The 24,330-nt window shown below is 43.4% G+C and overlaps 1 protein-coding gene across 1 annotated transcript; it reads left to right on the forward strand.

The window, feature by feature from the left end:
• The first annotated feature begins 220 nt into the window (after nt 1–220).
• On the forward strand, nt 221–10,587 carry CYSLTR2 (cysteinyl leukotriene receptor 2). Its single transcript, XM_061353087.1, has 2 exons — nt 221–560; nt 9,158–10,587. Exon 2 carries the CDS (start codon nt 9,184–9,186, stop codon nt 10,114–10,116), a length of 933 nt encoding a protein of 310 aa, XP_061209071.1. The 5' UTR covers nt 221–560; nt 9,158–9,183; the 3' UTR covers nt 10,117–10,587.
• Nucleotides 10,588–24,330: the final 13,743 nt, after the last annotated feature.

Here is a 24,330-nt window from a genome sequence, read left to right on the forward strand (position 1 = left end):
CTTGAACTATGAGCTGAATGAGATGACACAGTCAGTTCCTAGCAGCCTGCTTTCAATTTCGTCCTTCTCGATTTCTGCATGAAAAGCCTGGGAAATAACCCCATTACATGTCTTTTCCATAATTCCAAGAATTACATCTCTAACAAGACATGTGAAGGTTATATGGGGATCTCCTCTAATATTTTGAGCAACCCTGATTGCTGAAAGCATATATATAGAAGTGTGGGCCCAAATACAGAAATCCAGAAAGCTTCCCGATATGCCACGTAGCTGCAGAGCCTCTTTCATTGGGTGAAAATTATGAAAGATTGCCACGTGATTACTAGCACAGCTCCTTGATCTGAGAACATTTCTCTTTTAAGAAGATGGAAGATCTTTGAATCAGGATTTACTTCCTTTTCTTACTGCTCATTGCTTTTCTGTGGCTTCTGCATAAACAGCCCTTGGGTTTTGCATCAAGTTTTTGTGTTTTCCCCTTTTATTGAAAAACCCTGAAAGTTGTGAGCAACAGCAAGCAGAAGAAGGGAATACTGAACACACCAGAAGGCGCATGAGTTGAGGTAGGACAGGATTTGTCTGCTTTTTCTGATGGAGATTAAAATGTTGCAATGATTAAAAAGCAACCAACCTACTTGTATTCCGTATTACTTTCAATAAGTTTTTATTTGCCAGAAGCTGTGATTGTTGACTAAAGTTCTCTATGAGAAAGCTGGTCTTTATAAATATTTTTGGCAGAAGAAAGGGTGGATTTATGTTACTAGGCGTGTTTGCCAGATGGAAGATAACAATCGAATTGTGGATCTGATTGTGAGTCTTTTCTTTTAACTAGGTGAAAAACACATATTTGGTTTATGGCAAACTTCTAAAATAAAAAGTGTTAAATGTCAGAGTCTTTATTTTTCTTTTCCCATTACTGTGCATGTAGAAAGGTTAATAAAATGCCATGTTTTGATGAATTTAGTGTTAATTCTAAATATTACATTCTGGTACATTTACTCTTGGTAACACTGCCCCTGAAACATAAAGTAAATGCTAGAAGCAATACAATACAAACTTCTAAAAAAACCATGAGAACTTCTGTTTTTCTCAGAAGTGCAGTGGCAAATGCAAGTGATCCCCTATATAGCAATGATATCGTAATTGCCTGCCTATTTGGGTAATGAACATGAGATGGTGGTGTTTGGGGTCCTCTTCAGACAGAGTTGTTGTGATAGATGCAGAGAGCATCTCTTTTTCCTGGCATATAGGAGGTTCTATATATTTATCACTTAACATAGCAAATACCTCTATTTTGAATGAGCAGCCTGATTTCCCTACTTAACTTTGCATGTGCAGAAAACTGTGTTCTTTGATAGTTCCCAGTGTTATAGTGAATGCGGCGCTCCAGAGCAGCAGGTCCGAGATCAGCACTTTGGAAAATGAGAGTTTAACCTTCAGAGACAGTTCAGGTTTCATACTTACACTGTTAGCAGCAGCACTCCTTCACCTCACCTCTTCAAAAGCAGTGTGTCCTTCTGTCCAGACATGGCATAGAAATCGATTCCGTTGTCCACTGAGATGCTGGATGTCTTGACTGACTGTCCTCCACTACAAGTGGGGGTAGCCTGAGGCTGCTGACTAACGCTACTTTCCCAGTAATAGGTTTTTGACAGAGAGTGGAATCTGTATTAGTATCACTACAGGCATTCGTCTCACCTCACCAGCAGGAATTTGGATCAACTCAGTGAAGTCAGCTATGGTTGTTACACTTCCAGGAGCTAGGAGCAAGTTGTGACTGTAAGAAATTAGCTGGCAGCTCAGACTGATGTCCATCTAGCCATCAATCTCTAATGGTGGAAATAGGAGAGGCTGGTTAGAGACAACATGAGAGCCTCATCACCTGCCTGATTGCATTCTGGAGTGCTTTGCCCTTGCATTTACTCAGCTTCTTGAATGCTGTCCATGAGCACTGGGAAGCACATCCCTGCCCAGTCTTCTGTTTCCCATTTATTGTTCTTGTATTTGTCCAGTCCTGTTTTGAACCTACTGAGCCATCTGCTGTGGCAGCAAGCTCCCAGTGCTGCACAGAGGAGCACCCTCTTTTCTGTTTGAAAGCAGGCTTTCAACAACTCTGTTGAGTACCTCAACTCCCAGTACTGCAGGGCCCTATGAATAACAGAGTGCATTCACAGTATCTCACCCTTCATGACTCTGTAAACTTTGACCACATCCATCTCCAGCCACCTCCTTTCTGTACTAAAGAGTCTCAAGATTTTTAGTCCTTGCTCTGTCTCCTTGATTATTTCATTTGCCCCTCTCTGCACCTTCTCCAACTCCATAATCTCTTTATTGAGATACAAAGACCAGAGCTGGTCATTATTGGGATATATGGAGATGTTATACAAGATGATACCCTACTTTGTTCCCCATAACCTTCTTGATGATGCCACTCATTTTGTTGACATTTTTGTTTGCATGTCCTGCTGCAGTCAATGAAGAAATTACTTCAGTAAGTGGTCAGTGATGACAATGTCAAATGCCCTTTCCTGAATGTAACAACAAGTTTCAAGTTCGTATTATGTAGACATGGTTCAGATTATTTTTCAAAGCATGTATCATCTTACATTAAAATACACTAATGCTCATCTTCCAAGCTTTCAGTATGGTATCTGCCAACCTAGATAACCATCTTTTCCAGGTTATTGATAAATATATTGAATAAAACTGCTCCAAGTACTAAGCTCTAGAGACTCCACTGCTGATTTATTAAGCCCCACACTTTGCAGGGCACAAAACACATGCTTTCCAGCTTTCTGACACCTTAGTTCCTTAAGAAACCCTTGGTGCAGAACTTTGTCAAAGGCTGACAAATGCAACCATATAAATGCATGCATATCCGTATATGCATATAAAACAACCCCTGAACCTTCTTCATCTATCATTCTCACAGCATTTCAGCAGGTGAATGGGGCAGGATCTCCCTTTTCAGAACTCTTTCTCATCAGACTAGCATTTCAATGAGCTCAGTGCCTTCATTCTTCGTTACAGACCCCCACAACATACCAAAGGTGTAAATCCGTCTCAGCAGTTGATAGCTCCCAGCACTGAATAGACCTACTTGCGGCCTTTGAGCTGCCCTCTCAAGCCCTTCTTGTAGATGTGAGAGCTACACTGGTGACACATCAGTACCATGGCCCTGTGCCTGATTGTAATGATGGGTTACATGCCTTGGCTGGCAGTCTCATGGTTGAGATCCTTCAGGATACCCATATCAAAGCCATCTGGTACTTATTACTTGCTGTTCTCCCTCTTATCTGGGTGGTTTAATACTTCCTGCACACATCCATTGAGTGGACCTGGCTCCTCTGACCGCTTTGCTCCATCAGGCATGAAAATACCCCAACTTTGGCAGGGAAGAGTGAATTCACTGAGTTTCTCTACTATGGCCTTCATGTCCCTAAAAGATCTTTTGCCACCAAGCAACACTGCCAGTTCCTTAACAGTATTTCATATTTCAACAGGTTTACAAAACTCACTGTCAACCTGAACATCCTTTACCAGGTCTTCTTCACTTTTTTTATTAGATGTTTTCAGTTTTTTTCTCCATATTTGATCTGCCATGAAACAGGCTTTCTTATTCTCCCCTGTTGGACAAGCCTTCTGCTTTCTAACTGGTGATCTCTTTACAATAGTCTTGCTAACTACTCTACTGATAGACATCAGTCTCAATATTTATTAAAACGTCTATTTCCTTAGGAATGTAGGCTTCCAACACAGGCTTTGTTGAATTTTCTGCTTATTTTTCTAAAGAGACCCCCTAATTCTGTGGGCTTCTTCCCTCTGGGACTGCTTCTCTGTTCCACAGTGCTGCCAAACATAGCTCTACTGTGATTGCCAGTACAGGACTCCCTCCACCAAAACCTGCTGAACATGTGCAGCACTAAAGATGAAATACAGAATACCATCTTGTGTTGCAGATTTGGCTGCAGGACTCATTGTTCTAGCAATCAGGCATTTGTTGCATATGGGTATTATATCTCATTTTGCTGAAGCATCACAACTTCATAAAAGCACCCAAAATCTCCTGCTATTGCTACCTGCTTTCAGCTTCCTACTCTCACTTAACATTTTCTGATGACTGTCATCACCATGGTGAGAAATTTGGTAGTTCATTCCTTGTTCTATATTTTTATTATTAGTCTGTGGGATGTTTGCCTACAAGAACTCTGCAGTGTTTCTCTTTAGCCATAATATTGTTATGCTGTTGCAAATTATATAGTCCTTTATGCACAGTGCCACTCCTCCACCTGTGCATCCTACACTATCATTACCATAAAGCTGGTAGCATGGCAACACAGGCTCCCACTGATTATCCTTTCTCCTGCAGGTCCCTGAGGTTCCTCTTGCACCAGGGTTGCTGTTTCATACCAAGCCTGCCAGCTCCCCAGTCCTATTATTGGCTTTGAGCATTGGTGCAGAATTACACGTAGGATTTGCTTTTGATCAGTTGCTCAAGACAGCACGTGCCAGCCAACTGGATTTGGGAGCAGTTGGATTTGCCTTCCCTAATTATTGCAGTTAGGCTTTATTTCCGTTATGACCTTGTCAGAGGTGCACTGGATGTGAGTTCACTGCCCTCGCAGCTCTCATCAGTTCACTCTTATGCCCATTGGAACCCCTGTTTCTTCTCATTAAATACTCCTTTGCAAACCTTTCAGTCTGCAGCACCAGCAGCCTGGATCACTCCTAGTGCAGTGCAGTCTCTCATTACTGTATCACTGCCCTTTATCCTCAAAGATCCCTCAGTTCCTCACATACCTAAATTTCTTCTCTCTGCTGCCTCATGTATGCACTGAAACACTGGGTCTGACCTGAGCTTCCCTCTCGCCTTGTAGCTGAACCCCTAAGGTCCCACTTTGATCCCTAGTGCCCGCAACAACCACAGCCAACACCGGCTCCTCTCCTGCACCCCCAAGCAATCTGCACAGGCATCTCATGAGTCTGCTCCTCAGGCTGACCTGCTCTTGCCCTGCGCCTGCTAAGCCACTCTTGCCTCAGGAGAGCCATCCTTGTCCCTCCATGTCCTCAGCTGCTTGTCCCACACGTGCATGCACAAAACCTGCCCCAGGGAGGCAGCCATACCCGTCACACTCTGGGCAATTTACAGGGTAGCCCTTACTCTGCTGCTAGACTGCTACCTGCATTCTGAGCTTAAAATACGATGTTTTGGGGGCAATTTTTAATTTATTTAGTATCTCCTCCAATTAAACATATCTCTTCTTAATTTTGCTCTTATCAGTTGCCTACCTGGCTTGTACACCCATCTGTTTGCTAAAGGTATTGGATTCATCTTAGCCAAAGAATGTCTTTCTGTTATCCCCTTGCCTTAAATCACACTCAAGCCAGGCTAAGATAAAAGGCAAAATATTTCTTCATAAGAAATATATATAATTTACCATATATATGCAATTTATAATAAGAGGCAAATATTTGTTAATAAAATCCATAGTAATAAAATCATGAATATTTCTAAAACACTTCACAGACGTGAAGACAAAACCCCACCAAACTCTACACCTAATCTACTTACACAGCATTTACATCAGAAAAACCTCCCTTTTCTTGCTCAGCTGAAAGGCTCTCTGTCTGCTGACAGGTTATTGTCAGAGCCTTGGGACGTGTGTCAGGTGCTCCTGCTTGAGAGCTTCCATCAGGGAAACTCATATATAGAAAAATCTTGTGCTAGATGGTATGCATCAGATAAACCTTGCAGTACTGCTTAAGAGGGATTCCCATTTCAGACTGTCCCTATCTCTCCCTCTTTTTTTCTCAGGGGGTTGTTAGAGCTTACCACTAATTTCTCTTCTTTTGGGGCTCTCTGTAGGTCCACTCTTTCACCCTAACCCCACCCTGTTCATTCCCAACCCAGGAGACCACCTGGACACTCTGGTGAAAACAAAGGTTATTGCCTGTTCTTAGATACCAATTCTTTCTGTTTATCTAATAGCCATCTCCTAGCCTTAGCTGGCTAGTAAACAACTCTTGGCTTCAAGGAGGCATAAAATTCTCCTTCTCCTCTGTTGCTGCTTGAAATGTATCTTTCACTGCCCCTTCCTTTCTACATTGATCTGTAATATGAGCATCTACGCATGATTACTGCGTGTGTTGCTCTTGACTCTTGACTGAGGGCAGGCACCGTAGTGGTGAACAGCTTTCAGATGATTGCTTTCCAGCCTTTTGCTCTTGGACATCCTATAATGGCTTGAAAGTTTTGTTTGGATAACTTGGAGAGGAAGCCAAGAACCGGCTTTCTTACCAGGTCCAAGGATTCTCAATTACACATGTGCATCTAAGTTCCTAAAGGTCTTTAGCTGGAAGAAGAAAACAGTTTTAATGGTAGTTGTTAGCTACATAACCCCTTACGAAGACCCTGAGAAAAGTGCCTCAGCCTCTGTGCTTGTACCAGGGCTTTTCATCAACTGAGTTTTCATTGCCCTAATCCTGTCCTTCAGCAGATAACAGCAGGCCACAAGACATTGCTTGTAGTGCTCAACAGGGCTTTGAATTTGTCCATGCTCCAAGTTCTTCATCCTCATTTGACTGCTCTAACTCACAGGTTTAACACACAACAGGAATGCTTCAACAGGTTGCAGATATCTTCATGATATTTTCTTGTGTTTTGGGATATCTAAAAGCAAGGATGCTTGAGCCATAGAGAAACAGCTAAAAGGGCTCTTCCCTTTGCAGTACCTCGGGCTGCAATGTTTCCCTGCAAAATCAGGAGATCAGATTCAATCAGGAGAAAAGCTGACCCTTCATCCTGTACAGAAAATGTGTATGTCAGACTGCCACTTGTTACAGAAAACCAAACCCATTCAAAACCCTTCTGACTGAAAAAGATTTGTTCTTAGGAATCTTGTTTCTCCCATCATGAGGAAAGAGGGTCTCAAAAAAGTAGATTTCCTTTAAGAGCATGTGTTTACTGAGTCTGGGGCATTGCTGAGCCCCAATATGCAGTTTGCCCACTTCAAGTCTTCAGCACTCCTAAGTTCAATATGTACTGTATTTTCTGGAGGGATAATTTCAAGCACTTCAGGGATGGGCATGACACTGGTGTAAGTGAATGTCCTCTTCCCCAAGCCACCAGGCTCCCATCCCATGATGTGGGGGGGTAAGTCCTTGAGAGCCCAGCCTAAGGGTTGCACTTCCCATGCTCCCTTTTGCAGTGGGGCTGAGTAAAATGTGACTGGTAGGGCACATCTGGTTGATGTATGGAGGGATCCAGATGGTTTCTGAGATGCTGCCCTGAAGATACTGTGGGCTGCTCTGAACACAAAATCACAATCATAGAATCACCTAGGTTGGAAAAGGCCTTTAAGATCATCAAGTCCAACCATTACCCCAGGACTGCCAAGTCCACCACTAAACTGTGTCATTAAGGCTCTCATCTACACAGTATTTGAATACTTCCATGGACAGTGAGTCCATCACTGCCCTGGGCAGCCTGTTCCAATGCCTGAGCACCCTCTCAGTGAAGAAATTGTTCCTAACCTCCAGTCTAAACCTCCCCCAGTGCAGCTTGAGGCCATTGCCTCTTGTTCTATCACTTGTTACCTGGGAGAAGAGACCAACCCCCATCTCACTACAAACTCATTTCAGGCAGTTGTAGAGAGTGATAAAGTCTCCTCTGAGCCTGCTCTTCTCCAGACCAAACACCCGCAGTTACCTCAGCTATTCCTTATCAGACTTGTATTCCAGGTCCTTCACCAGCTTCATTGCCCTTAAACATAGCTCAGGCTCCCACACCATGGCTTGAGTTTGCAAATTACCTCCCATTTAAGCACACTGGGAATACTGCACTGGGTAACTGGGATTCCAGAGCACCCAAATCTAGAACCCACTTTTCCCCCTAGGGCTTCTCCACCTGTACAAATAAATTAATTTCAAATTGTGAAGCCAGTGAGGTTCAGAATAAGAGGTACGACACAGTTGTGCACCATCAACTCATTATCACTCTCAATGGGGCAAACTAATGTATCTAGGACGCCATGTAGTTCTGTTTTTTAGGCTAAAATTGTCCGTGCTTCATCTCTAGAATATGTTGGCAGATGCAGAGAGGGAGTTGCTCCCACTATTAAACAAGCAACAATACTGAACTTTCCTTTCAAAATACTACTAGCTGTAGGTCAGCTGGGAGAAGAAATCAGGAGCTCGTCAAGGAAATAGACTCTAATGAGGAAAAAACCCTATTATTTAGAGTGTTTTAGTGATGGGTGGTTTTGATTGGATTGAATTATAGCCTCATAGGAGGAAAAATGTCACTCTCTGTGAACACAGCCCATTTTCTCACAGCCCATTTTCATTAGGGCTGCAAACACGGCCTGCCTTGGAAGATGCAGTGCGTGTAGATGACTGTCTGATGCAGAGCAGCTGAGCACAAAAGAGGTTGAGAAAGTGGTAAATGAAGAAAAGGCCCCACAAAAAGAGACAAGCATCCATCAGAAACTGACAGGAAAGAAGATACACAGTGTAAGGAGGAGGGAGTTAAAAATGGAACTATGCTTAACTAGCACAGTGTTTACACAGTGTTTAAGGTCAAAATTTCCTTAATTTGTACATTCTGACATGTGTCAATATGCTGTGGTATTGCTGGGGAAAGTTCAGCCACATGCTCCCAGCAACATACCAGAAAAATTTCAGTAGTTCCAAAAGGCAAATTCAGTTCTTTTGGCTAATCTCAACTGCAGACTTACCAGCGGACAGCAGTTTCTTTTCTGATTTTGATGTTTCCATGGTAGGTAACCGGGGACTCAAAAACTGCCAGCTACAAAATGGCTGACAGCAGGTTGGCTTGTTTTGCACAGAGAACATCTGAGAATTGCCATTAAAACACACACACTAGCACTCACCTTTAAAAGGCTGAGACAACAACCAGCTGCTGTAATAGTGTAATAGTGAAATAGTGTAATAGTGAAACTGTTCAGAGATGACTTGGGGATTTACACTCTGAGATGTGTATTTACTGGGACATCACAGCTAATTACTCAGTAACAAACCTTTACTTTACACTGCCATCCACATCTTACTATTTCTGCCCTCAACAGAACAGTCCTGAATAGCTGAACTCCCTGCCCTGTCTGTAATACAGCACTCACACCACTTCTTTTTACTCTGGCAGAAAGACAGAGAGCCTGGCTCCTGACTATGAATATTTCCAAGATGGTGCTAGTCGACAACTTCACTAACAGCTCCTTCAAGTGTACGATTGATAGCTTCAAGCAAGTTATTTATCCCACCATTTATCTTTTTATCTTCTTTTTTGGTGCTGTTGGAAATGGCCTCTCCATTTACGTTTTCTTCCAGCCTTCGCAGAGGAAGACCTCAGTAAACATTTACATGCAGAACTTGGCTGTTTCAGATCTCATGTTTGTGAGCACCTTGCCCTTTCGGGCCACTTATTTCCTGTTGGGATCACACTGGATATTTGGTGATATTCTCTGCAGGATCATGACGTATACCTTGTATGTGAACATGTACTGCAGCATTTATTTTCTCACCGTGCTCAGTGTGGTTCGTTTCACAGCCATCGTCTACCCATTCAAACACTGCAAAATAACCAACATGAATTATGCCAGGATAATATGCGTGACTATATGGGTCTTTGTGATGGCAGGCTCCAGCCCTCTGTTAACCAAAGGAATTGCTGGGTACATAAATCCAGCCAAGTGCTTGGACCTCCACCCCTCCAGCACACATAGGCTCCTCGTGATGAACAGCTTTGTCCTCGTTGTGGGCTTCATTCTGCCCTTTTGCATCATTATTGTCTGCTACATCTTTGCAATCAAAGCGCTTTCCAAGTCCAGGAATCCGCAGCGCAAGAAGGCAGTCTGTCACAAGAAGGCACTGTCAACCATCATCATCACTCTCATCCTTTTCCTCCTCTGCTTTCTGCCGTATCACATACTGCGAACTGTCCACCTGATGTACAGCAGCTGCAGCCAGGCCAACCTGCCTGTGCACAAAGCACTGGTGGTCACTCTCTGCCTCGCTGCCATGAACAGCTGCCTCGATCCCATCCTCTATTACTTTGCTGCTGAAAATTTCAAAGCAAGAATCAGAAGTTTGTACCGCAGGTAGCTGGTCCAGAGTTGCAGAATGATGTATATAGAGTCCTGATGGGACATCTAGACTGGGTCCATACTATTCATTGCCAGAAGGCCGGCACAGATGCCAGTCATCTCTGGAGCAAAAGACTCTTGGTGATAGTTTGCTGGGGCTAAAACCAAGGTAGGATGATCACAGGTCAGGTACCTCAGTGTTATCCCTTGTCCTTTTCTATGCAGCAACACAGATATATCTCTAGTGTCCATTGTCCTCAGGAAAATGGATTGAAAGGGATGTAACTTGCTGCCTGAGCACATTCATTTCATTTCACAATACTCAACTGGTGACTTGAAGAGAAACTGCTCACATCTGTGTCTGTGTCTGAACCTCTCTGTGCTCCATTTCCCTGTGCGTGCAGAGGTGCATGGTTCAGATGCTGTGATACCCATCAGATTCACAGGGCCCTGTCAGTTCCCTTCGAAAATACTGGTCAAAGGTTTGCAGGTAGCAACACTGATGCTTTCTGCTGAGGCTGACTTACAAAGCAGGCAAAGAACCGAAGAGGACCCGGCACTGGCTCATGCTCCTTAGAAGGCATTAACGTTTCTGCATTTTCCACTCTGAGGGGGCCACCAAGGTATTCTGCTTAACACTTCAGTGGTTGTTAGGTGAGATAAAGATCTCAAGCAAATGGTGTCAGCATGAGTAAGATGACTGGTGGCAGTGAGGGCAGGATGTGGGTGCACGGAGCACCAGGCTGTAGCTCTTCATGTGTGCACCAATTCCTTTGAGGTCGTTGCAACACTTGCTTCGATGTGCAGTGTTGCCAGTGCTTTGCTGAAAGCAAGGTTAGGGAGCTCAGTTTCCATGCAGGGGCCCAAAGATAAACTTTAAAAATTATTTTGGTCCAAATAATACTCCTGAGTAGCTAGGGAGCTAGGCAGTGGTTTCCTCCACGCAGGTGAGCCAGTCTGATAGCAAACTGCTGCCAAAGGCATCCCTAATCCCTCACCTCCTACCTGCTCCAAGGAGGAAACTGGCCCTTTTTTCATAGGATTAACTTTCAGGTACTTTGAACTCCCTGACACTGAATGTAAGGGGAAAACACTAAAACAGGAACAGGAGGAAAGAGGGGCAGCAGAGAAGGAGGAGGACAAAGCAATGCAGAGCTACACGTTTGTGTAATTTGGCTGTCTCCATTTTTCAGTCTCCAAATATTTCCTAAAATGCATGTCCTAAAAATCAGACCACTTGCAATTAGGTGAAAACAGGCTCCAGACTCAGCTTGACTGCATTTAAATTTTACCTTTGATCACCTCATTCTGTAAAAACAAAAATAAGCAACAAGTTTTGTAATATTTTCCAGGAAAGCAGACTGTCCCATAAGTAAACTAAAAAAAAAAAGCTGAATGCTTTCCCTCCATGTGGAATCCACACAAAGGAAGGCTTCTGTCAGTGAAGATACTTTCACAGTGCTCTGAACTGTCTTGGAGAAAGCAATCTACAAACTGAACATTATTGCTCCCAAACAAAAATAACTGCAGCTAGCTATTTTCAGCTGTATATGAAATATGCAGAAAACAAATCATTGCTGGCCAGGTGGAAAAGTACTTGGCAAATCACTGGGAAAGTCACATTTTTCTTGGCTATGTAAGGGTTATGTTGAATTGCAAAGTCAATCTATTTCAATCGCTTTATACTGGCTTTGATGTAAGCACAGAGTTTTATCATAAGTCTTCACTAAAGTTCATGTTCCAAATCCATATTTCAGTAACTGAGTGGAACCTGCGAGCTGACCAAATGATGCCATGTGAACTCCTGCAGTGCTTGGTTCCATGCTGTTGAAGGAGAAGGGAATATGCTTGATCCCATGCTATTGAAGGAAAAATGAATATTCCCACTGGTTCACAATGGGAATGGAACCCAAATGGTAGCCTGTGCAGAGAGATAGCAGGCAAATAGTTAGAAGGAAGGGGGCAAACTCTTTTTTATGTCAGGAGTAGACCTGTGCAGGGTGACAATCTTGGAGCCTCTGATGAGAGAGTGTACACCTTAAATACTACAAGGGAATGGAAAAAAAATAGCCACAGTATATTCTCACTGATGTGGTTTTGTTTGTATTCATCCAATGCACCATATTATCAGGTAATTTTGCATCTAGAGGATATATGTATCTCACTTATGAGGCCACTTTTTTTTTTTTGTATTGACCACACTCTAACTTTGTTAGCAATTGAATTAACTGTCAAACCCTTGTTTTAATAAACTCGATTTACTACTGGCTGAAGATATGGTTTTTATTGATTGAACAGCTAACAAGGAATCTCCTCAGAGTGCAGGGGAAGAAAGAGCGAGAAACAGGTATTGCATTTCTGTAAGTGGACCATCATTTCACAAGAGAGAAATGCCTTTGGAGGTGTGAGAGCATCCTGCTGTCTTCTTCACTTCACCAGCAAAATAGTGGGGAACATCAGTTAAAATCTAGGTGCAAAGTATAAGACCTTTATTATTATTATTTACTTGCAAAAGTATTCAAGACAAACTTCATTAGGTATCCTTCCATGCAGCTTTAACAACACTTGCATAAATGCTGTGTTCCCATTTACTATCATTTCTCCATTTGGTATTCTTTCACGTCTCTACTCATGGAGCTGAAGACCAGGGTACTTTTCTGTGGAAGTACCATAGTAAAAAATGTAGTAAAGAAAAAGACACCATATTTATTCTGAAGAATAAAGCTCCTGACAGTGAAGTTACTGGCAATGTCTCTAGTTCCCTTGAGGGACCACCTCCCTTAAAAAAGATTTTGATATGTTCCTTCAATTTTCCAGGAGACAAAAACTAAGAATAGCTACATGCAGAGAAACTTAAGGCAACAGGAAACTTTTGAGCTTGAAGGAGACATTAGAACAGGAAATTAAGTCATTAAGTGACTGGTACCCCTAAGTGACAGCAAAAGTTACCCCTTCATATGTATGTTTGCTTGTCATTCAGGGAAGCCCTGGTATTTCTAGACAAAGACAATTTTTCAGTCCAAAGCTACACCAGAGACATAGAGAGATTTTCTAGAGCAATCTTACTGAAGCCTGAACCACACTCCAGTGAGATCCCACATGCAGTATTTCACCCACCTCTGGGGTCCCCAGTGTAAGAAGGACACTGGAGAGAGTCCAAAGGAAGGCCACGAAGATGCTCAAAGGGCTGCAGCACCTCTTCTATGGAGACAGGCTGAGAGAGTTGGGTTTGTTTAGCACAGAGAATAAAACACTCAAGGGAGCCTCATGGCAGCTTCCAGTGCTTAAAGGGGCTACAAGAAATCTGGAAAGGCACTTTTTGTAAGAGCAAGTAGTGATAGGACAAGGTGTAATGGCTTTAAACTGAAAGATTAGATTAGATATGAGGAAGAAATTTTTTATTATTAGGGTGGTGGGGCCCTGGCACAGGTTGCTCAGAGTAGCTGTGGCTGCCCCATCCCTGGCAGTGTTCAAGACCATGTTGGACACGGCTTTGAGCAACCTGGTCTAGTGGAAGGTGTCCCTACCATGGCAGGTGGTTGAAACTAGATGATCCTTAAGGTCCTTTCCAACCCAAACCATTACTATATTCTGTGATACTACATTTTTTATTTTAAGCAATGCATTATCCCATTCATTTTCATGATATATCTTCGGCCTTTGTCAAATGCATCCTGTTACAGTATCTTATATTTTGCTTTAGTCCCTAAGAGTGTCTAAAGAAAGGGGTGCCCATTTTTCTCCTTAGCATCTCCTTCTGAGGTGTATGTTCCTCTGTGATACTACAGCATGTTGTGCTGGCAGCAGAGCAGGCACTGGACTTTTTCCCCCTGCTTAAGGGCTGTTGATGCTTCTCTTGGTTATTTGGGATGGGCATGATAGAAATTACCTGCTGCCCCTCCATGTCGTAGGAGAAATAAGATGCATCTGAAATAACCAAGTAGTTGCAGTCAGGAGTTGTCAGATGCTGTTTCAATAGTGACACCATCCCTGGGCTAATGTTTTGATTTCCTACATATCTGAGCCAAATGACAGCCTACTTAAAAGACAATGTGAATGAAGTATAAATGCAGATTCCCTGAGAGAGTCCAGTATTGTTCCAGGTGTTTCAGCTTTCTGGTGAGTGCCAACTGTGACCTGCCATGTGATATAACGCCCCCCATGTGGCTATGCAGTCCTGTGCCTCTGACACTGTTGTGCTGTGTATGTACAGGAATCTTTCTGAACATCTGCAAAGACCAGCAATATAATTAATTGCATCTAGCTGATGTTATGTAGTTACATCTCTTTCTCCACCACTCAACAGCTTAAGGAAGCCAAAGAAATTAAATAACATCCTTTGCCCCAAATTCCCTTTTCACCTTTCAGAAAAACTGGCCAGATTTCTACCACTGCTTCTCCTCCATTTGGTTGTACAGCTGAAAGGGTAAAGCTGCCTGACCTGGAGGCTGAAACCCGGTCCCTCAAGTCACATTCCTGCTCACAGGAGCAAAATTTTAGCCTTTATTTCTGAACCTGAGAAATAAAGCTCTGGACCTTGTTCCACCACTCTCATTGCCTCACGTTGGTCTTAAATGCTCCGAGTAGCAGCTGGCAGGTTTGCTCACTATGTTTGCTGTCTGTATTTCCAGATGTTGTGAGATGCTGGGCATGTTAACTGATGGATGATATTACATCTTCTTCCGAGCAGCCGTGGTAGATGCAACAGGGGATGATTTGTTCAGAGTGGAACTGTGTTTTGTAACACACAAAATTTTTGGGAAAGAAATCCCTGAAGAGGGTTTCTGTTATCCATGTAGTTTTTCCTCACATTATTGCCAGCTTTCAATTTTGGATGTGTCCCGGGTTCAGCAGTAGCAGTCATTTTTCTCTTTCTTGGTAGCTGGTGCAGTGCTGTGTTTTGACTTTCAGCTGGGAACAGAGCTGATAAAAATGATGTTTTGGTTTGGCCAAGGACTTTGTGAGCCTCATGCTCTGCCAGGGAGGAGGGAAGCCGGGAGGAAGCAGAGACAGGACACCTGACCCAAACTGACCAAAGAGGTATTCCATACCACAGCACATCATGCCCAGGATGTAACTGGGAGTTACCCGGAAGGGGAGAGCGGACTGCAGGGTTGGAGGAGGTATCGGTCGGTGCTTGGTCGGGCTGGGGGGGGGGCAAGTTATAGGTCGCCTGGTGATGGGGTGTTGTATTCTCTTCCCTTGTTATTTCCTTTATCATTACTATTATTGGTGGTAGCAGTAGTGATTTGTGTTATACCTTAGTTACTAAACTGTTCTTATCTCAACCCATGGGAGTTACATTTCTTTTTGAGTCTCCTCTCTGTTCCCCCAGGAGTAGGAGGAGGGCAAGAAGGGGGGGAGTGGGTAACAAGCTGTCTTATCTGGGTTTAAACCACGATAGGATGCAAGAGAGCCTGACTGTCTCTGGCAGGGCAGATCCAGTCCCCTTCTGAGGCCCAGACCAAAAACCTCTCCACAGCAGAGAAATCCCTGTGCTTGGTTTCTCCTTGCAACCAGTCTCTCACCAGAGTTTCAGGATGTTTAAGGGTGCTTTGCTCATTGTTGAGATATCACTTGCATGCTGCAATTTAATCTTTTTTTCTTGGTTGGCTATGAGGACAAACAACCTAGAAAGAATGAGAAAAAATAATCCAGTTTAAGAGCCATCATACATCTTTGAAGGCCTTCATTACTGCAGCTACAGGCAGTCTCTTAGGTGGTTCCTCGTCACTAAAAGAAAAAATATTAAGCCCAGGTCAGGAATGTGAGTATGCTCTAAGAACAATGGCCTCAGAGTCACCTTTTTTTTTTTTTCTTTTCTTAATTTTGAATCTCATTGACCTAACCGTTGAAGACATTGAAGCATGAGGAATTCCCTTTATAAAGCTGCTAGCAGGCACACCTAGATCCTGGTGTGGTCATGTGTGGAGGGAACAGCTCGGTGCTTCTACACCAGCCTCTCACAGGCATACAGTCACTTGGCCAGTCTGTGGACCTGGGTAGGAGCACACACTCTGTCCATCCATGTTCAAGGACCTTCCTATTTCCTGGGCATATTCCAACTACACATGACTCCATGCCAGCACAAGCCCAGCCTGTGCATCAGCCCTTCCTATAGCTTTGTGTTTTGGGTGCCACAGAAAGGAAAAGTAGTTGTAGAGACCAGTTGGGAAGGTGTCATGGTTTAACTCAGCATCACGCAGCCACTCGCACACCCGCCACTTTTCTCCCCTATTTGGGCAGGAAGGGGAGAAGAATCAAAAGAATATAAACCTCACAGGTTCAAATAAGAACAGTCCAATCTTTAAAGTATAATATAAAACTACTACTCCTCCTACTACTAATGATAATGATAATAATGATGCAGAAAATAACAAGGGGAAAGAATATAAAACTAAAAAGGGAAAGAAAACAACCCCATAGGCACAAGTTATGCACAATACAATTTTTTCACCACCCATTGACCAAAACCCAGCCAACCTGAGCAGTGATCTACCTTCTGAGTAGCTCTTCTCAGTTTATATACTGGGCACGATATGCTGCGGTATGGAATACCCCTTTGGCTACTTTGGGTCAGGTGTCCTGTCTCTGCTTCCTCTTGGCTTCTTGTACCCTTCCCCACTGGCAGAGCATGAGACTGCAAAGTCGTTGCTCAGGGTAAGCATTACTTAGCAACAACTAAAACATCGGTGTGTTATCAGCATTGTTCTCAGACTAAAGCCAAAATGCGGCACTGCACCAGTTACTAGGAAGGAGAAAAATAACTGTTACAGCTGAAAGCGGGACAGAAGGACATGCTTCAGCAGGTCACCAAGATGCATGGCAAAAAGAGAGCACCCAACTTGTGTCTCTGGCCATGCCACCTTCACTGAGTTGTTAGCATCAGGTACAATTTGAGACTGGCCTCTTCCCAGTTCCTTTCCCTTCAAATCTCTGATTGCATTTAGGTAGTTATTTGCATGTGAGCTAGCTGGGCTGAACAGGTGAAACGTGCCCTGGAAGTGTAAGAGTGGGTGAGCAGATGGTCCAGTTGGAGAGGGTTTGAGAACATGTTGACCAATTCTCAGAAGAATGGGATATGCAAGCCAATGCTCAAAGACAAAAAAAGCCACCTGTCCACCTGCAGACCCTTCTGCAGGGTCTCTCATTTTACCATTCACTTTCAGGACTACTGCAGCTCAAATAACAACCTCTACTCTCTCAGGAAGAATCTATCTACATGCTTGCAAGAAGTAAGATGAACCGAAGGCCTACTGACACAAGCTGTGGTGCTTTTTCCTACTTTCTGACCATCCAGTCTAAAGCTTGCATGTCCTGCCTTTCTGGAGAGATCCTGCAGAGCAGACTCAAAATCAGCAAAGATCAGCAGCACACAAGGACATGACATGGGTAGCTTGGCAATGAGGAAAACAATGTGTCCTTTGGGTTGTGCCATGGAAGGGGATAAAATACTGAACTTCCTTTAGACACTAATTCCAGAGATGCACTTTACACAGGAAAGAGCTTTAAAGTGTTATTGTTGTCTCCCCCAAATTATCTTTGCCTGCTGTAAAGTCATGAGCAAAAAGCAGACCTCAAAGCTACCACCCACCACAGAGCTTTCCCATGGCTTTAAGCTAAGGTGGCATTGCAAATGCCCCTGGTGGGCATTGCTCATAACTCATAATCAACCACGCTATCAGGGCCATCAATGTCCTGAGGCAAAGACAGGATCTAAAGAAGCCTTTCCAAACACCACTCCTCAAGTGAGACGTTTTCTCCTGAATAAGTCAGCAGTAAGTACCTTTAAATACCGCAGGATCTCTTCATGAAAGCCGATAGGTAATTGTGTCCTCTTGAGTCATCTTCTACAGTAAGACTGTACACACAGCTACTCATTCAACCAAACTAGTAAGACTGAGGCAGAAAAACTCACTGATGAAAGGGAGTTCCCAAACCAAAATACCCCCTCTTCCGTGTCCCCTCTTGGGCCAGTACACCTTCCTGATCCACCCCTACAGTTTATACCTGCTCTAAGGACAGGGCCAATGGGAAGACATGGCTTTGGAGACAGTCCAAGACATGCTGACAGAGGGTTTGTAGCTGGTCAGAGAGAAAGTGCAAGGATAGCAGTCATTCTCTCACCCCGTGGGAAGCTTGGGAGCCTAAGGATACCCTGACATCTGCTGATCTCCCCTGTCCCCCTCCCTACCCAAACAGGCATGTTTTAACTTTCTTACCTTGGCAGCCTAATGGGTGGGGAGCCAGAGGGAAAATCTTAAGCGAAGCATGACTAATACTGACTTTAAGGTGCCTGTAGCTGTGTGTTTCATAGGGAACCAGGGTCACAGAGTAAGGAGAAACCAACAGTCAGGGGAACAATGCCAAAGACTTTATCAGAAAACAGCAAAAAGCAAGGAACTTACGAAACCTCTACCAGAAAGTTTTGACAACACCTCCATTTCAGAGATTCAGGTAGTTTGAACTAGTATACCAGGAAGGAGCATCAGAAATCAGAGAATGCCCCAGTTGCTCAAGCTGTGCCTCACAGCTGGACTTACTTCATCTTTCAAGGTGTTTAATTTCTGGCTTAATATCATCGTTATCAGGCTATCACATGATGATATAATATACTTGCCTTCAGAGTACCCATCCTGAGTCCTAATTCTTCAGTATATATTTAGTAGGCTTGGATTTTATATTTAGCATTCAGTAATTAAAGGTAGCAGCAGAAAATTAAAATATCTCAACCATAAGTAAGAGGGTTAAGTATTTTCAGTCATGTACTGCATTAAGGAAAAGCGTGTGTATATGTGTGTGTGTATATATATGAAGGCACATACACACTCTCACATTCATTTATTCATTAATTTTTATATGTTTATATGCATATATATATTAACATCTTAATTTGCAAAGTCAATGAATATCAGTGCCAAACTTCTCAAAACTAATGTCTCATATAATCCTGTTCCATTAATATCCCAGTAATGGATTTAAAAAAAGAACACAATGAGACTAGCCAGCCATCCCTGCTCCACCATGAAATTGTAATGTAGATCTGAAGTATAAGAAAGTGCAACTTTAGTCCCTAAGTGTTATACTAAAGTTCATATCTGCTTGGCTGAAACCTGATACAAAAAGGGACCCCAAACCTTTTTGTACTACATCTTGCTAAATTTTGCTTAGCATCCTTATTACGAGACAATTTCTACTTTCAGTTTCATTGGGACTCTCACTTTGGCCTGAGGTGATAGGTAAAACCTTTGACATGCTGTCTTTTTCAGACTTTGACAAGCTGCCTGTTTTTCTCACACATCAAACCATGAGGAAAAGATTTCAGAAATCTCTACTGACAGCTGTGAATTCAAGACCAGACTTTTGGCCTGATGCTGGTATAGTGAAATGATGTTTCTTGCCCTGTAGTGTACAGACCAGTGGGACTCATAGATCCTTCTAAGAGACCTTCTAATAAAAAACGTCAAATCTACTGTCAATCAGATTAGGTGGCTCACACGTCCAGAGGAAAGCAGAATGCCATTATGAAGCATCACTCCCAAATGTGGCCATGTCTCTTCCCAAAATGCGAATGTCTGTGTTCAGTGCATGCACTACCAGCATGTGTAACCAAGAAGCAGCAAAGCCGAACATCAGATTTGGGACATTCTGTGCAAGCTCCACTGGACAGTGCTGTACACTGCCTTGGTTCTTGAGTACTTCCATTTATATGGGGAAAAGAAAGAGACCTAGTGAAAAGTCAAACCCTTCAGCATCAGAAGAGAGTAAAGGGATTCTATTAAAATATTTAGGACTTTTACCCTGAAACCACTCTCTCCCATCAAAGGCAATGTTCCCAATTACAACTAATTTATCATTGTGGAAGGCATCAGGAGAATTCCAATTTTTAAAGTGGAATGAAGCGATGAAAATGTAATACCCAAAAATAAAGATGAAATAAAATTATAGTGAAGACTCATGAGAAATTGAAATTGATTTGAAGGCCAATATAATCTTCCTCCAGTAGAAGACAGTATTATATCTTCTTCCCATCCACAAATGTATGAGAAGCAATCAAATTTTATTGTTCCAGAAAAGATGTGCCGTAAGCGGAGGTGGTAACAGAACACAGTCAGATTGTTCTGCTGCTCTGGGGACTTTTGCTCATACACCGTGGGATTGCCTAGCTGCCTCTAGCAACTGTGGAAAAATATAAAATAAGATGCAAACTGCACTGATGCTCTATTTTCAAAATCCAAGCAAGATATTTAGTAAGAAACAAGCAAAGGATGTTAATAATTATCTTAATTCCTATGGGAGGAGACAGGTGAAAAAGTAAGTCTGAGCATGGGAAGAAGTGAGTTTGAACACTGTTAACTGTAGGAAGGTCAAACTCATGTGTGTGGAGTTGTGTCTTGGTGTGGCCAGATAGATTCCTGGCCCAAGTAAGATTAATTAAAAGCAGTCAGATTATTCAGAACTCAATATTCTGTAATGTATCGTGGTGTACAATTAACCTGCATGGGATGGGTGTGGAGGCAAAATCTAAAGTTTGAGCCAGGACTGTGAAGCAATCAGCAAGGCTCTACCCGAAAGAAGAGGGATTTCCACCTTGTAAACCACACAAGGATAGAAATTATAACAGTGCAAGGTTCAGAGAAATATAAAGAGGTCACATAGGGAGGATGCGCTTTTAAAGCATCCTGGCTACATGGTCTGGTATAAAACTCCAGTGCAGGAGAGTCACCTCAGTTAACCTTGGCTGGTGACATGTGTTCCAAACAGGAGAGCTGTGAAGAAAGTTCCAGTATATTTTGCAGAAAACCCTCCAGCACATTAAACGTGGTGTCGTTTCTTCCCCTCAAATATAGCACATAATAAGGCAGGAATAATTTCCCACAAATCTGTAATACAAGAAACCAGCTCGAGTTCTTCGACATTTCCAGCTGTAAGAACTGCTCCACATTGGCTCTCTCCTTGCAGGTGGATTTTGCTCTGTCCTTGTGAAGGTCAATTCCTCCTTCCTCCACCATCACACAGGTCTGCTGCCTGCCAGACACTGCTGCTCCACTGGCCAAGCCTCCCTGCCACTGTTGGCTAGCGCAGGTTTTCTGTGCAAACACTGTGCAAAGGGACAGATATTAGGTCAGTGCTTGTGTCAGTCAAGACAAGTCCTGAGCCTCCCTCTTGCAGGATGACTCACAGAGCAGGTGGAGATTGTGGATGAGTGTCTTTAGTGATACTTCCTTTGCAGAGCCCTTGTCTAAATCAGCAAAGATTGCCATAAGAGGAAATACAGCTTTTTGCTCTGATGATTGGAGAAACCAGCCGTGGGATTCACTGAGCTTCAGGCTCACGCAAGTTAGATGAAGAAATCTGGGCATGTCCCTCTATATTCTTCACATAATTAGCAGAAGGAGATGGGCATTTCCCAGCACTGGCTTATTGCACCCTAGCACAGGGTGTGTATGATTTGCCACAACCGAATTTAGTGGCAGCTCAGGGTGATTAGCTCTATTCTTTTTTCTATCTTCTAGATATCTACACTTGGGCATCTGAAATCTCTCAGTTCTCTCTCACGAATACCACAGGGACACAGCACTCAAAGAGATCTGGGAAATGGTTTTGTTGCTAGCATCATATGCCCATGTACTGATCAGAGGCACCTGGAAAGCAGTGTGACTACTATAGGAAAACATTCATTTGATACTGCTTTTTACAAGTTATGGTGCTTTGATGGCAAGAAACAATTCTCCAGTTCCACTCTACATGCATTGACTCCTCTGTGCTTTGCACAGTTGTTTTTCTCCCTCTGGAGATTATCTGCCAGACATATTACTGAAGGGAAACATTTTTGGCTTAGTTTTTGCTAGGTCACATGTCACATACTCTTTGAACGGTGTCTCCTCATCAACCTGGTCTTTCTTCCCTGCATTCATCAGATGCTGAGTGCATCTTCCTGGACATGCATGTTCACGATAGTACACGCTGTTTCAGCTCAAGTGAAATAACAATCAACAATGGCACATTTTCCTGCCTTTACTGGGATGAAGGATAAATGACTGGACTGACACATCCCCAAATGACTGGATTTTTTCATGATTACACGGTGTTCCCAGGGCTCATATTTGCCCTGTGGCTAACTCACTTGCTTCTATCCACCCCTTCTTATGTTTTTTCCACCAGAGGAGGGTCATGCATCTGTGCTTTGTTGTGAGCCTTTATGGCAGTGTCTATGCTGACAAGGCACTAGAACAGCTTTCACCCACACTATCATGTAGAAGTGCCCTGGAAAGAGCTGCCTGGAGCCCTCCAAAGTGGTGTTGAGAGTGAAATACGAGCCTTGCAGAGAAGCAGGTAATCAGATTCTGGGCTTGGTCTGGCTCTCTCATAGAATAGTTAGGGTTGGAATAGCTAGGGTTGGAAAGGATCTTAAGATCATCTAGTTCCAAGCCCACTGCCATGGGCAGGAACACCTCACTGTAGATCATGTCATCAAAGCCTCTGTCAAGCACCGCCAGGGATGGAGCATTCACAGCCTCCCTGGGCAACCCATTCCAGTGCCTCACCACACTCACAATACAGAACTTCCTTATATCTAATCTGAACTTCCCCTGTTTGAGTTTTAACCGGTTACCCCTTGTCCTGTCACTACAGTCTCCAATGAAGAGTCCCTCTCCACCACCCCTATAGGCCCCCTTCAGACACTGGAAGGCTGCTATGAGGTCTCCACGCAGCCTTCTCTTCTCCAGCCTGAACAGCCCCAACTTTCTCAGACTGTCTTTATATGGGAGGTACTCCAGTTCCCTGATCATCCTCGTGGCCCTCCTCTGGACTTGTTCCAACAGTTCCATGTCCTTTTTATGCTGAGGACACCAGAACTGTACACAGTACTCCAAGTGAGTTCTCACGAGAGCAGAGTAGAGGGGCAGGATCACCTCCTTCAACCTGCTGGTCACACTCCTTTTGATGCAACCCAAGATACGGTTGGCTTTCTGGGCTCCAAGCGTACACTACAGCTAGCTCATGTTTATTTTCTCATCAACCAACACCCACAAGTGCTCCACAGGGCTGCTCTGAATCTCTTCTCTAAGAAGTGTATGCAGTCTTATGTTTTGCACTACTAAATTTGCTCCTGATTTCCGTTTCCCAGAGAATTTTTTAATATTCTCCGTTGTGTGCCCATTTGTTGTGATAGGATTGTCAATAAGAAGGTTAAAAGGGGTGAGTTTCAGGTCTGATTCTGGCAGACCCACACTATAAACCTCCTTCCAGCCTTCAGCTCCTTCCTCCAGCACTACTTGCTGTGATTTTTCTTTAGAGAAGGATGAATGACTTCTAGTTTTTTATTTGCCCTGTCTACCTACTCTCTTTTTCTTCTTCTTAAGTAGCAGTACGGACCAAGAGCTGGTCAGTAAGTACTCCCCAGCTTGAGAGAGATACTGAAACTTTTTGCTTGCTGGTGACATCAAAGGATATGGATGTCATCACATCAACTGAAGGAGCCTGAAATGGGTTCAAGCAGGGATAGGTCTATAAATTAGTTGGCAAGAACCAGATTTCTGGGAAGACCAACATGATGAACACAGTTGAGGGGGAGCTTCCTCATCTGCTGCACAAGCATGCACACAAGAGAAACAACGTGAATAGAGAGAAGAAGGAGATAATGGAAGAAAACGGAACATGCAAGGCAGGAAAAAAAAAAAAAAGTGGTGAGAAGGGAAACTAGGAAACGAAACAGAAATAGAAACTTTTTAGAGGGATAACTTAGCATGAGCCAGCTTGTGACACCAGGCATGGAATTTTCCCACGGGACAGCTCTCTTTGGTTTTCCACATTTCTGTCAGATGAGAAATGGGTGTCAGAAGCTCAGCTAATGACCTGTCCCAGGAGAGGAAGTTTGAGGGGTTGGCCAGGCAGACCCTGGTTCCTAGCTACTACTGCTGGGAGCATGGGAGATCCAAGGGTCAGAACCTGGCCTTGGTGAGGAGGATCAGGGAAAGGTGATGTTGACAGAATTATTACCTTGGTGAATATGATCTTTGTACCTCGATGCATGCTGAAAGATGTTCCCTAGTTCCAAGGGTATGGTTATAATTGCTTTCTGGTGTTAACTTCTGGCATCAGTTAAACTTATCACTTCTCCAGCTGCAGAAAACTGGAGTAGAGGCACAGACCCAAGGAAAGAAAGAGGGGAGCAAAGGGGAAGAAAATATACACTGGTGTGGAAATGAGAGCTAGAAAAAAATAGAAG

The sequence above is a fragment of the Neopsephotus bourkii genome, unplaced genomic scaffold, assembly GCF_033783945.1.
Source record: "Neopsephotus bourkii isolate Nb327-2 ecotype Australia unplaced genomic scaffold, CSIRO-AGI_Nbou_v1 NB_663, whole genome shotgun sequence".
Classification (NCBI taxonomy): Eukaryota; Metazoa; Chordata; class Aves; order Psittaciformes; family Psittacidae; genus Neopsephotus; species Neopsephotus bourkii.